Source organism: Pieris napi, chromosome 17 (assembly GCF_905475465.1).
Source record: "Pieris napi chromosome 17, ilPieNapi1.2, whole genome shotgun sequence".
Lineage (NCBI taxonomy): Eukaryota > Metazoa > Arthropoda > Insecta > Lepidoptera > Pieridae > Pieris > Pieris napi.
Genome location: NC_062250.1, coordinates 4,376,203 through 4,391,460, shown reverse-complemented (window position 1 = coordinate 4,391,460; position 15,258 = coordinate 4,376,203). Strand labels below are relative to the sequence as shown.

The following is a 15,258-nucleotide window of genomic DNA, read 5'->3' as shown; positions in this document are numbered from 1 at the left end:
CAAAGTTCTACAGAAAGTTTTACAAGCAATCGGCAATTGTGAATTGAGGGTTTAGTGGATTTTATTGTAACCAATATAGGCCAAGTTATATTTTTCCTATTTTTATTATGACGAAAACTTATGACGTCACAAACGAACTCCCGGATGTCAAAATGCAATACGTGTTTGACACTTAACGCTAAATCTCGACTCCGAATCGGAGGGTTAGGTTCAGTTACATATTGTTTATAGGATATTGAGGTGCAAAAAGGGAATCAACACCTAATCGTAGCCCATTGTCACCCATTTTAGGGGGTGCGTTGGCCTTTTAGGGTCGTATCTCCCAGGAAAGATCCCCGGGATTAATTCCACAGTTCGCATAGAACTTAGCATAACAAAACTTCAACAACACAAGTTCAATGGACGCCCCTTTTTCAATTTATTAGTCACTCGTCAATTACATACAATTTCAATCTAATAATTGAATTCTCATGCATATATAAATGTATTTACAATAATGGCATTATTCTGTATTGTGTTTAGACTATTTATGAATGTTTGTAAACAGTATTTAACTGAACACGTCGTTACATAAATCATTATTTTTTGACGAGATAACGTCTTTAAAATCGTTTTAGTCGGGTGACATGTTCAGAAACTTGTGTCACACCAAAACCTCACGAGCGCGATCGCAGGTATAACGAGAGAGAGACGGACCGATCTCCCGTCTCATCTCGAGCGCTGCCAGTCATTCCGTGAATGTATGAAGAAAAATGTATGTCATAGTCGAATAAGTAAACTTGTCATTTTACACCCGAAATTTATCATCAAAAGTGTGAATAAAACGATAGATGTAATTTAAAATTTGAAAAAATTGTTATCTTCATTAATTGATAATTCCTTACTTACCAAAAACTTATATCACCAATAAGACGTTATCACGTAAACATCTCGATCGTAAACCTACTTTACAAACAACCAATATTTTTTGTCATAATTTTTACAACCCTGATCGGGTGGATTAGTGATAAATGAATGCACAATTATTTTACTACTACTTTGAGCCTCACTAATAGCATTTGATTCTTTTGAGCAGTGACTTTGATCCCGGCTGTAGACCAATGGACTTTCTATGAGCGAATTAAACACTCGCTCGGAAAACATCGTGAGAAAACCGGCATGCCTCAAGACGTGACAAGGCACAGAATGCTGAACTCATACTTGCTAGAAAAACAAATGATCGCGAAACAGACACAGAACTCTGAGGTCCAAACCTAAAACGTTGTAGACTGGACCATTTTTATTTGGTTATACAGGAAAATCGTCTACATATAAAATGTATCTATTAGTACTCGTAGCATGTGAATGTATCAGTGTATCGCTACACGGAGTTTCATAAAAGTATGGTAAAAAGATGGCCTCAAATATGCAAATTCTGATTCTGATATTGCGAAACACCGCGTGACGACCTGATTTTTGAGTACGTAGTTTTATATGTTAGCTTAAGTTAACTAAATAGCTAGTTTAGTGTTGCCTTAGCATATTTAAATGAATCTAAACGAAAAAAAATCTCTCTAGTTCCGTTGGAATAATTATATACAACAAATAAAGCTGAAATGATGAACTAGAAAGTACTGGTTCGAATTGATAATTTGTAATGGATAGTTCATTTATCGGACCTAGTAGGGTAAGATTATCGAGACAGCGCTGTCTGTGTCTCGTACGTCAAAAATGTATTTCTATTACCCTTACCATTAGCGGCCTTCACACGTACAGTTCGAACCGTAGGAAACAGCCCGCGCCATTCCGATCTGCCGTCCAATCCGTCCGTGTAGACGCGACAAGCGCGTGGTGGTTTGACAGTTCGATGCGGCGCATTGGTGTGTACGAACGTTTGTACAGTTTTATGCGGGTACCTCGTGTGGATGACAATTATTTCAAAATGGCAGTTTGGAGCGTGGAAGCAGTGACAGGTTTTATACGGATATATCGGGAACATCCATGTTTATGGCAAGTTAAAAATAAGTCGGCTTATAAAACCGTAATTTAAATCTTCAAATGAACGTCCAGTTGCCAGATATCTTAATGTTGCGGAAAGACGTTCTTCTGGTGTTATGCATTTTCTCATAACTGTATCTTGCTTAGACAGATAAGTTCCAATAAGCAATCAAAATTATCGCCGTCCATCCTTAGGTAATTTTTAAAATCTTCACTAGACGTGTATCCATTTCTACTGTACCGGTTAAAACTGAAAGAAAACTTTTAAAATTGGTCGACATTCCACGCGCCATTCCATACTGCGATCTAAACTCTCGAAAAGCATTTATACATACAGTTTTATCTGCAGGAAAGCGAAATAGACAGTTCGAACCGCAGTTCAAACTGTTATTACAATTGAAGCGTAAAGTAGAAGCACAGATCAGCGCGCGGTCTAGTCTGCACAGATTTATCTGCAGATTGGTGCGCAGTTCCAGAAATGCCATTCCGAACTGCACGTGTGAAGGCCGCTATTGACTCTACGATCGATTTGACACTGTATATAGCGAATATTGAAGCGTATATAAATATACTTTTCTTTTTGTCCTTTTATAAAGATAAGTTATATTACACCATTGTTATATGAACGAAACAATTCATTCTCCTCAAAAGAAATTTGCATTTGTATGCATATTATTTTTTTCCTTGTAATATGACGGAGCGTTGCAAATCATTTATAAAGAACAATATATTGTGTATTCATTAATTGTTATTATATATTATGATATATGTGAGAGCATTTTATATATCTATTAGTTAGCATGCGTTCGAATCAATGAATTCTTTTATTTTTGAAGTGAAAACTTTTTTAGCGGCGTTGTACACTTTTTTGGAATGGGTAAAAAATGTTAAACTCGCGTCAGGACAAATTCGTAAGACGGATATTTTTTAAAGGATTATAAACCTTCGTGCTATATAGTCACGTTTTTAATTCATTTGACGCGAATAAAAAATGGCAACTTAAAAAATAGTGAATTTTCCTAATTGAATTATTTAATACTAATTTGTAGTGTAGGTTTCGTAAGACGGATGGAGAGTAGACAGCTGGCGCGGCGTATTTAATCTTTATATATATAATTATTCTGTGAGTGTGTATGTCACTGAACTTCTCTCAAACGACTGGACCGATTTTGATGAAATTTTTTGTGTGTGTTCAAGGAGATCTGGGAATGGTTTAGATTCACAAATCAGCCTGCCAGATGGCGCTGCAGTCGGTACTTTCATACTTTGCTTTACTAATTGCTTGAAATATCATGCAGGACAACGTCTGTCGGGTCCACTAGTGTAATATAAATTGTCATATTTGTGTATCAACATATTGTCATGTTGTGATAGTACTTTTATACTAATAATTAAAGCATTTTTTTTTAATTTGTAATGTAATGAAGTTTTAATAAAATAAATCAGACCTAATTAATAGGTTAGGCACAGAAGGCTGAATAGATCTAAGATCCATAATATTGTATAGCCATTGGATTATGATGTCATATGAATATATTAACAAATGTCAATAAAAAATATATTTAAATACAAGCCAGTTAATTTATATATATATTATGATGACATCTATCTAATAACGTTAGGCTATAACACTTGGTTTTAAGACACTTTTCTTTATAGGCCTTAGAATCTTTATGCGCCTGTCACGCCGTGTTCCAATTAGTATGCTTTCCTCCGCACTAATTGCAATTTATACTAATATTATAAAGAGGAAAGGTTTGATTTTTTGTTTGTTTGAAATGAATAGGCTCCAAAACTACTGGACCGATTTAAAAAATTCTTTCACCGTTGGCAAGCTACACTATTCCCGAGTGACATAGGCTATGTTTCATTTTCAAAAAAAATAGGGATGCTTACTAAAACTTGAATAAACTTACCCAAGGTGTAAAAAAGTAAACAAAAAACTTCCTTCAATCGTGTGCTCTGCGAAAACTATTAATGATAGAACAAAATGATGTATTTCAATTTTTTACGACACATCACTATCTATAAATATTGTCGCGACAGCATGTCTTTTATAGTTACGTCACAATAAGCGTCCTTTTATTAATTTTTTTTTTATTAAAATACCACTGCTAGAAAAGGCTCTTTATTCGTACCTAGGTATTGATCCTTATCAAAATAATTACCAGCGTTTCACATAAGCTACAATTTAATGGCATAACCACCAAAAAAGCATGGCGGATTGGTGTTCTTCTGCCTTTTCTCTTGAATAGTTTACTACTATGTAATATAACAAAAATCTTAGCCACAGCAACGCTTGGCCGAGTCTACTAGTTATTAATAATTACAAAGATCCATTCAATCAAGACCTTAGAATCGACAGTCGCGTCGTACCACTAGACTGTCACTCACACAATCATATTATTTTTAGTCATAGAAACAAAAGAAGGCGTAAACCCCAGTGAATATTGACAATACCTCGAAATATTTCTGCGCTATTATTTACGCAGCTGTAAAATATACTCAAATTGTAAACATCACTTGCAATACGACTATTGTTTATACACCTATTCTACGTACTCACCTCCCATTATGCTGTATGTAGCTAATATATGTGCTATACTATTCGCCGGCGCAGTGAACAATAGACCCAGAGCACATATTGTTGAGCCGACAAAACAGACTTTTCTATATGAAAATGTTTTTATGACTGGACCCACGAAGAAACCCGAAAAATTGACGACTGAGTCTAAAGTACTGGCGATCACAGATGCCCCCGTTGTATGGACGCCTAGGTCATCTAAAAGGTCCTTGAATAGTAGACCGAAAGACGGCTCCAGCGACCGGGTGGAAAACTGAAAATAAAATTAATATATTTTTTATTATGTATATTATTAGTTATATAGTAATGCATCTTAACAGCCTTTATTTCAACTAATACAAGAGAAAGTTTACAAAATATAAATGTATATAAAAAAAGTTCTTTAAGAAGGTTTTGTTGCACAGCTGTCCTCTTGTACCTACAGCTTGCCTTTGTGGTACAAAGGCCTCCTCCAGCTGTTTCCAGTGCTTCCTATCCCTGGCAAGTCTTTGCCACAGAGGACCAGTGGCTTTTTTAAAGTCATCAGCCCACCGCGCACATGGTCTTCCTCTCTTTCGCTTGGTGTTGTAGCGAGGTGTCCATTGGGTGACTTTTTTCGACCATTTTGCTCTCTGGCCTCTGAGCAGGTGTCCTGTCCATCTCCATTTAAGCCTTTTGGCTCTGGTCATTGCATCCAGTTGGTGATCCTCCGGAGATCTACAGCTCTTTTCCTATCATTCCGTGTGTAACCTAGTATGCTCCTTTCCATACTTCTCTGGCAAGTCATAAGCTTTTGACTTGTGACTGTGACGAGCAAGCATATTGGTATCATTAAATTAAATTAGGTATTATAAAACTCTTTAAACCGTAGGTCACTGGTCAAAGTATTTGGTGACATGGTTACCATTCTTCTGGATATGGGCCCATGGAAACAAATAAAATACTAACTTTTATTCTATGTCAAGATAAGAAAATTTATGTAAAAATGCTTCATGATAGAATGCAAGAACAACCCTAGAGGCTGTGTTCGACGTCCTGGTGGACAGAAATACTATGACTAGTTTGTGTTTCCACCACACCAACTTCTTTTCTATTTCAGATTATGTATACAATAAATAGTGACGTTGTAAGAACTACCCGAGGTGGTTTTAATGGGTTCCCCTAAAACCCCCTGCACTGGTTTTACACCCCCTCCCAGTGTCTAAATAGCACATTCTGGTGTGGGTTGAGTCCCAGATACCCCTGCTACTTCCCGCAAATATATTTCCATCTCGCATACAAAAAAATCGCGTCACCATGTCCAATAAAATTTTTGTTTTCCTAAACTTTGCTCTTTACTTTCAATAAAATTATAAGTTCAAGGTCATATTCGTAGACGGTATATAAACCTGATTGCTTACAATATATTCTCAGTATGACCCGAGATTGATAAGGAGAAATGATTGGATATATAGCCAACTCTGAAAGGGACAAAATATATTTTTTTTAATACAGGTTAAATACATTAAATATTGAATGGGAATAGTCGTGTCTTGGGTTTAATACCAATTTCAAATCGAAATAATATTTCAACGCTTGATTATTTCTTATGACTTCGTCATTTGCATTTTTAACACAAACCTGTCATTCAGACTTGTGCCTAACTTACAATTGTTAACTGGCGTAATATAATACAAATCATCTTAAATAAAAAAAAATTGAATATTAACAATGATGTTTAATTTTCGATATGTGTTTAATCCTTTTCTATTGTTATAGTAACTTAATTCTAACACAATAGAAAACTTATTAATATAAAAAAGAAATTAGGAACATAAAGGGGTTTAAGTGCACATGCGCTAATTAAAGATTTAAATTGGCGTCTGGAAGATAGTACCGGTGACCCTGGGCTGATGCTTTCCTCGCATGACGAATAAATATCGCAATACCGACGTTAAAGGTACACTGCCACAGGGACCAAAGTTCTTAAATTTCATTAAATTTTATATTTATTAATTTTTAATTCTTATTATTATTACTATGTACGTTACGAAAATAGTAATTATACTGTATGTTGTTGGAATTAAAGATATCTAATATATAAAACTTTGGTGTCACAATGTTCGTTCCCATACAGCATACTCCTCCGAAACAGCTAGACCGATTCTTATGAATTTTTTTATGCATATTCAGTAAGTCTGAGAATCGGCCACTATCTATCTTTCAAACCCCTAAATGTTAAGGGTTGTCTAGACAAAATTTTGTTTTAATTTTTTTATGATACAGCATATAAAAATACCCCTCTACGATCAACCCCTATTTTTTATTATACTAGATAGTTATGCTTTTTTAACTAAAAACAATGTTCCCTAGAAATAATATACATGGCAAAACGTTTGCCGGGTCAGCTCGTTTATATATATAAGAACATAATATAAACAAAGCAAAAAAGATAAAAACTTTTTCATAACAAATTATAAATAAAGCAATTCTTGTGAATTCTAGTGTGCAACTAAATATATCCGTCTCACAAGCAATAATATTCAGGTTATGTAATAATAAAAGTCCGCATCATGAAATAAAACCATTTCACAATCATCATATCAAAACGTCAAAAGATAATCATCGAATGCACTTTGGTTAGAATGCGATTGTGTCATGATGCATGTGACCAGCTAAGTATCTATCATAAACGTTTATTGTACACGCATTACTGTTTAAATTAAAACGTTAAGTACTTCCTTGGATGGATGTAGAAAAAACTCAATAGAAACCTCCAAGGTCATACAAACTACGTGTTTCAACGTAAATTTTTACTTGATTTTACGCAACAAATGAAAATTACATACATAAAATAGGTGTACAAAGGTAAATCCACGAATAAATCGTACAAAACTACCTGATTAATATACTTATTTAATGTAGTAAATATCGATATAACAAGTCATGACTATTCGTCATCTGACAAATATGAAACTTTAGAGGGCATTTCAAAATAATATAATCATATTAGTTTTTTTGCCATAACTTTTATAATTCATATTCTATAATTATGAAAATTGGCATACAAACAAACAAAAGGGTTTGTTTGGAAACAAAATAAAAATAATGACATTAAATTACACAGTTTTCTAGAAAAATCACGTGCTTCTTTCAAATCCGTCACTTTACCGACTTATTAATTTGAAATTTAAAACACATGGATTTTTTTTATGTAGCCGTAATATTTAGTCAATGTAGTATCCAAATATAATAAAAAGTGGATTTTGGATTTTTTTCAAACCCGACATTGTTCTACGATCATGACGAAAGAATGGCATGCTTTGTAAGCAATTCGTATCTACTACATTTCGTGATAATTTCACAAACAAATTATTGTATAGACGAACAAAAGGTCAGTGATAAGCGCACGACCCTTTATCATTACTCTGACTCACGTGACCGAATGTCTGAGATACATTCGCTTTGGTACCTAATGATTCAAAGAAAGGAAAATATTCTGTCTATCCGCTATCAGTCAATATCTAACTAGTACTAGGCCGCTCAGATGTTTAATGTTTTTTCTATACCATTGTGTCACATATTAAACATTTTCTTTTTGAACTTAGGTTTAGAAAAAAACGTGTGTGTACTTATGTACAGGCGTTAGAAGTTATACTTCTTTGGCGTAACAAGATAAAAATGTTTTCAAAAATTTTATCTTTCGCCTTATTCTAAGGTTTGATGAAAAAACGACACTAAGGGCCAGTTTTTTGATCCGTAGTAAAAAATGGTTTTACCATTTGTTACATTAACTATAGTTAAATGAATAACCATTGGTAAAATCGTAAATGCGTTTTTCAATGCCTTTTTTAACTATAGTTAAACTTAACAATTTGTCAATTTGTTGCCAGTGCAATGAGCAATGACATCCCAAAAAATGTGGTTCTTTTTTGTGGGGAACATTTATTTTGTATGACAACACTAGACATATTGAGTGAATGAAATCCATTTTTGCCATCTTCATTCGTTATTTGCGCTTTGAAGAGTTTGAAGTGTCAAATTAATCTAAATAACACGATATAAATAAAGTTGTTTTTCTGTGTTTTAATACGGTTTACACTTTTTACGATACTTAAATATTTAAATAACGATGTCCGCAAACAGCCAACGGTCAAATAAGTAAGTACAAACATATTTTCGTGTTATTTATTCCGGTTTATCTTGTGTTTCGTAATAGAAAGTAATACATTTATGTTTTGTTAAAGGGACCATACTGCTAACTTCGCCAAAAAAGAAACTGCCAAACTGGTGATGCTTCTCAAGGATTACACAGTCGTAACCTGCAAACAACTGATCACTGCAGCAATCTACAAAAAGATGCAGCTTGGAAATCTCTGTGACGTTTTCAACTCAGATGGGTCTAGACACCGAAGTGTTAAATTTAATATACATTTAATAAAGGTGTAGGCACATTTTTATATTTATTCTTGTATAGCTGTGTCCTACAACTAAAGGAAAAAATCTTGTTGATGCATCTTGATTGAGGTGAAATGCAAGAAGAAACAATTAGAAAATATTTAATTGCTACTTTAGGGTTTCATGTAAATTTTGTTATGTTTTTTTAATAAAAATGGTTTGTATTTAAGTTATAATTAAACAGTTTATTAATCAAGTCAAATGTTTTATTTATAAATTATTGTAATAAAGTAGGTAGATGCTAACTCACAAATGTAATAAAAGCCCTAAAGAATATCATAGGTCCCTAACTAATGTGTAGTTGTAGTTTTTAGTATAAGTACATACTTGTATGTACTTATAATATGTAATTATAAGTTAATATTATTAGTAATATATAAATAATATTAACTCTAATTCATTATGTATAATTATTATAAGTTAATATTATAGGCAATAAAACACATAATGAATTAGTAAATACTTAATTATATACTGCTGCGGTTCTGTAGTTAGTAATGAAGCAAAATAGGTTGGTATGAGCTGCTGTCTATATACACTCTTGTTCATTGGCAGTTTAAGATCATTCCCAGTTTCAGTAACAATCCAGAGCACTGTTCCCTTCGATAGGGGGTAACAGTGACAAAAATCTACATCATCCCAGGTTTCTAATGGCGGATGACATTGCCTAAATATTTTTGGTCACTCATTAACACATTCTCATATAATATTATCGTCTTCTTCATCGTCTCATTAATTAAAGTATCTCAATATGTTTAAATTCATCATTAGATAGTAATAAACGTATTTATCATAGTTTGATTTCTGTGACAAACAGCTGTTACTATATAAATTACCAGCGGCCATCTTTTAACCCTCCGATACTGAGTAGTTAACTTTTTTGCCTAATAGTTAGATATTTTACCATTGGATGCTCTTACCACGGATCAAAAAACGCATTTTGCTGATTTTTAACTAATAGTAACGATTTTTTACCAATAGTTGAGTTAACTACGGATCAAAAAACCGGCCCTTACAATAGAAAAAATTTACTCTCATAATTTTTTCCTAACGCGCGTCAAATATCCTAAATTATAATTTTTAAACGAGTTGCCCCAGTGGGGTCTACTACCAGTGCATTAGATTAGCAGATGTTATTGTTCATACTAGTTGAAGGCTAATTGTTAAAGGTATATTAGGTAGTACTTACATTAACTAAACTAACACCGAAACACACCATCCAGGCCCATCCACCATCCGGGGCAACCTTCCTTGTGGCTGGCTTTACCGTTTTTGGGAAGCCTTTACTCTTCTCCACCGTCATATTGCCTTTTGTCAGCTACGTGTCTGCAACACAAATTACTTTTAGATTCATATTAGTAATTTGAAACGAAACATTTTGTAAGGTACGCATAAAAATCTTGTTTACAAACATTTTTGCTTGCTCTACATTTTTATTTGTTTTCATTTTATAATAACATTATTTCTGCTTTATGTAGCACATTCTATACATATTTTTCATGTAACCACGACGTCAATTATTAAGTAGAGAACTGAGCAAAACCAACTTTGTCTCTATACAGTTATCCTCCGTTTCTTGAACAATTCAAAATCTAGGAACACGTTAATAAAGTTCTTTAGTTTAATTTTATAACAACACAATCACAAGTGCAAAGGTACGCAAAACTAATTATGGACAAATCAATCTAAATTTCATACTATAAAAATATAACTTGAGAAATCTCCGCGTGACAGAAATCGCGTTATGCGAAAACGCGTTAGGGGGATTACTGTATTTCGAATTGAGATTTTTAAATGTTCTATATGCAAATTTAGTCTTTGCAATTGCGATGTTTTTAACCTTACCCACTAACCTAAGGGTCTGTTTCACAATGTATGGATAAAGTACCAAATAGCTGCAACACATAAATTATTTGGAAGATAAATTGTGCTATTTGACATTCATCGGACTCATAACTTATGATGGACTATGTGACGAATAGGGCTAATCACAATCGTGAAACGCAACAATAGTGTTTATCCTACCAATAAGTAATAAATAGCTAATTTGGAACTTAAGGCCGATTTACATTATCTTAGTGTTTAGGAGAGTGCTTTAGGATAGTACTTTAGTTGAAACATGTAAACGCTACTTGCTTTAGTAAACGCTACGCTAAAGAACTTGCCTTTCAAGTTGTACTAAAGCACTCTCCTACAACACTAAGATAATGTAAATCGGCCCTTATGTAGAACTTATCAACATTGTGATACAGACCCTAAAAGTAATAACTTAAGTGATAGGTATCGATCACACTGGTTACTCAACCTCGAGGCATGGTTGACGTAAGCAGTTCTTATCAGTCAGCTTGTTTTGATTCGCAGCCGGCACACTTCTATACCAAAAGCCGGCAACACGATCTACACTAGCGAGAATCATGCAGCTGCCACGTGCCCTGAATGGGCCGAGCACCACGTGCTCGAGGTCACCTCAAATCGGAAAGCGGAATTACATACCGAACGCTATTTCATTTGAGAGCAATGACTTCGTTTTTTGTGTGGCTTTCGCGATACTTTTTATTCCTCAGAAAGTATCGTAACTATTGATTAGTAAATTTCGTTTATTATTAATACGTCATGCTCAATTTAAAAACAGACTACAAAATAGCGTGTCTATCAAAGAATGGCGTTGATATTCTAAAAATACTCCAGTGACACAAATTCGAGAGCTTCGTTTTTTCTTTATTTTCGTACTTTGATTGCAAAATTTCGAATGCTGCATTAACAGAGAATAAAACGGTTTTTGTTTTTCGTCTTTTGTTTTTATCAATAATCAGGAGTGCTTGTTTTTAGTAGTATGTATACTTAAGAAGGTGAAGAAAAAGAAGAAGGTGCTATTTTTAGCATTACTCACTACACCTAATTTATATAATTTGTAATCTATCTACTTTAGAAATTAATTAGTAGTGTAAGAGATAAAACAACTTATCGTGGCACACAAACCTATATAATTAATATTTTAACAATTCTATTATACCAATAGATAATATAAATGTATTTATAGAAATAATTAAATTATTATTTTTATTTAAAATATGATGTTTTCTAGTGAATATAACACTACGCTACTAGCTACTGAAAATATAAACTACGATTGGAGTTCTATAAATAATTTAGTTTAGACTCTGAATCTTACATCTCCACAGACTTAGGATCCATTTTGAATAAATATTTCGCTAGAACATTATTCAAAGGAAAGAATTTGAAAGGAAAGAAACAAAAGAAAAATATTTATTTCATTAAATAATACCCAAAAAAATAGATACAAAAATATTCACATTAATCAAAAATAGTCCCAACTCGGCTTAAGTTGCTCTCACTAACAACACTGATTTTCGGTCGTCCTATATGATCTTAGAGTGACAGCTATACACACTAAACAAAAAAGTAAATAATTAAAAAACAACGAACATAAAACATGGAAGAAGTCAACTAAATTCCCAACCCAGCCAACTGGCTGGCTGTTCCTCCAGGGAACATTTGCATCGTGAAACACAGAAAGGTAAACTTTTGTATGCTTAAGTAAACGCGTAATCACATACTCAAATATTAAAGCGTTCAATGAACTTTGGTCAATTATTATGGTGCGCCAAAAGTTATGAAATTTTTCCACAGCAAAATTATCTGCCTTATAAAGACATGCATCATGCGTAGGACGCGTCTGTGGGCGCGAATTATGCAATACAAATATATTTTATGTTTTGGTCACAATGAAGGTTAGCGTTGAACGACGTGACCCAAGACACGCTATAATACGTTGGCGTCGTCAAGGCAATGCTAAGTGGAAAAATTTGGAGAAATTAAACACCATTTTGAAAGTACAAAAGGCTTTGTCACGTCACACATACATAAGTAGACACACATGCAAATCTTCTTACTCGTATAAGAAGAAGATTATATATTCTTATTATTATTATTATTTTTTTTTTTTATATATTCTTGAGAGGTCACCCAACATGTGTTCCTTTAAGCCTTTTTAAATTTAGAATTTGTAATCATGGGTTTGCGAGACTGACGGCAAACTAATGCGGAATCAGAAACTAAGTTTTTTACATAAATGGTATTGTAAAAGAACATAATATTATGTATATTTATATATTATGTCAGGATGAATCTACATATACATTCAGATGAATGGATATGAGTGTCCGAGATTAGTTCACCGTTTTCTTAATTTTCCAATAAATGCTCATCAACTTTATCTAAACTAAATAAATGCATCTTAGTTCTCACTATCTCTCAATAAAATTTATTAAAAAGAAAATGCTTTTTTTTTTAAATATAGTATTAGCACAAATATACATTTAGTCACGATAGCTAAATTTTTCAATAGTTAGAAATCACTTATTTTCGTAGTCCCATACTATATCAAACTCAGAATTGAATTTTGTTCATCCTGGTGCTTGTCGACGGCGTGTGTCAGGCACAGGAGACTGATTACTTGCCTATTAGATTGAAAAATGATCATGAAACAGATTCAGACATCTGAGGCCGAGACCTAAAGAGGTTGTAGCGCCACTGATGTTCTTTATCTTAGTGCTATCAAGCCTAATCCCTAGAGCCCAGACAGTTACTTCTGACTGAAGACTGACCCATCCAATTGTATGGAAAACAGTCACGTGACCAAGCGTGAATTAATTCACATACAATTGTAATAACGGTAGCTGGTCACGTCTCATTAAGTATTTCCTGAGGTCCCTGGAGTAATCTGGGAATGATGAGTATGCCTCTATAAGCATCATTATAAGTAGGATACGGGAGTGAAGGTTCGCGAAAGTCTTGTCTCTGAATACCCGTACCCTTAGAACAGGAGTTGTCTTTCCCATGTTACGAGGTAATGTTTTCAAATAGCCATATTATTTTCTACTGACAACTGATACATCGAACAATAATGAACGTTAAATTGTTTCGATCTCGTGTATTAACCACTCTTAAATGTAGGTCAATGGAATCCCAAGTGTCCTGAGGCAATCTACACAATCTTCATTATCAAACATTTCAATGATATCGGATTTTTTTATTGCACAATATCACGTATGTGATGTTTGATCCGTGAATTATTAATAACATTAAATATATTTGATATCTATATGATACTCTTTACATTCATTTTAAACCTAAAACCGTTTCTTTATAGTGAATGTAGTGTAATTAGTTGGAACATTTTAAGTCCCATTAACAACCATTGGGACAAGAAGCGAACATATTCTGAATTTTACATTTTGAGGTAGGTAAGTTTGTGTCTTTTTATTTAATTCTCAAACATGTCTGCCCCAAACCCTCGTTAGGGGGCGTCTATAAATTACGTGAGGTGTTTTTTAAATTTTCTGTACCTCCCTGGTGAGATATCGTGAGATTTTAATCAACCCCCTCCCCGAGCCCCCAATCTCACGTGAGAGTTTTCAAAATGTGGGTTTCTTACGTAAACGCGTAAGATGCTATCGCGTTTAGGTATGGCCTTTAGGGTCAACCGTTTTCCTAAAAAAAAATTTCAATCAAAAAAAAAATTTGCGTGATATTTGCCGAGACCCCCCTCTCTCCAACGTAAGATTAAATGAGATTTGACTCGAACCCCTCCCCCCCTTAAACACCTCACGTAATTTATGGACGCCCCCTTATCTATGCCATACTAAATTAATGAAAACAAGATTAAACACAAGATATAATCGCTATTTAAATTGAAAATTTTCGTCACTCAATAGGGGCATGTACATATGTACCGGCTAGACCGTGTTCGTTCGTTATTGTTGCCGCCTTTTAGGAAAGTTCTCAATGTATTCTCAAGTTTAAATATCTTGTAATAAGTCCATATGCAGGTATTCATCACGAACCAAGGCGTTTACAATCTAGGACTCCTAGATAGTACTTTCTCTAATAAAAAAAGTCGAATCTAGTACAGTACATGCTTCGGCAAATAGAAAACTGGCTAACACCTTAGCGTTAATTATTTGTACTCTACTAATCCAATAGTTAAACTTACATATTCTTAAACGCTGAAACGGCTTGACAGTTTTTAATTAAATGTTAATCCGTAATTACAACTTATTATATAGTTAACGACTGCTCAAATTGGATATTTTTCTGTTTGTCAGAACAAGGTTTGTATACGGAATATAGCAAGCCGAACGGTTTTATGTCATAAAATGAAAAGTGTGTGAAGAAGACAGACTATAAGAGATCTTAAATATGTTGTCAAAACAGTGGAGAACCTACTTATTGAAGGGAATAGATCACATCATCGCAGA

The 15,258-nt window shown here is 33.8% G+C and overlaps 1 protein-coding gene and 2 long non-coding RNA genes across 4 annotated transcripts in view; 2 read left to right on the top strand and 1 right to left on the bottom strand.

Moving 5' to 3' along the window:
- Positions 1-15,258, bottom strand: part of LOC125057678 — a 33,227-nt gene that overhangs the window by 14,853 nt on the left and 3,116 nt on the right. For both annotated transcript variants that reach the window (XM_047661477.1, XM_047661478.1), the window contains exons 2-3: positions 10,167-10,303; positions 4,544-4,814 (exon numbers count right to left, since the gene is read on the bottom strand). In XM_047661477.1, the coding sequence (XP_047517433.1) occupies positions 4,544-4,814; positions 10,167-10,280 (385 nt within the window). In that variant the 5' untranslated portion in view covers positions 10,281-10,303. The remainder of the gene's footprint in view (positions 1-4,543; positions 4,815-10,166; positions 10,304-15,258) is intronic.
- LOC125057680 lies at positions 8,252-9,009 on the top strand. Its single transcript, XR_007118245.1, has 2 exons — positions 8,252-8,680; positions 8,767-9,009. It is a non-coding gene; the product is annotated as an uncharacterized LOC125057680 (long non-coding RNA).
- LOC125057681 lies at positions 10,547-11,768 on the top strand. Its single transcript, XR_007118246.1, has 2 exons — positions 10,547-10,632; positions 11,339-11,768. It is a non-coding gene; the product is annotated as an uncharacterized LOC125057681 (long non-coding RNA).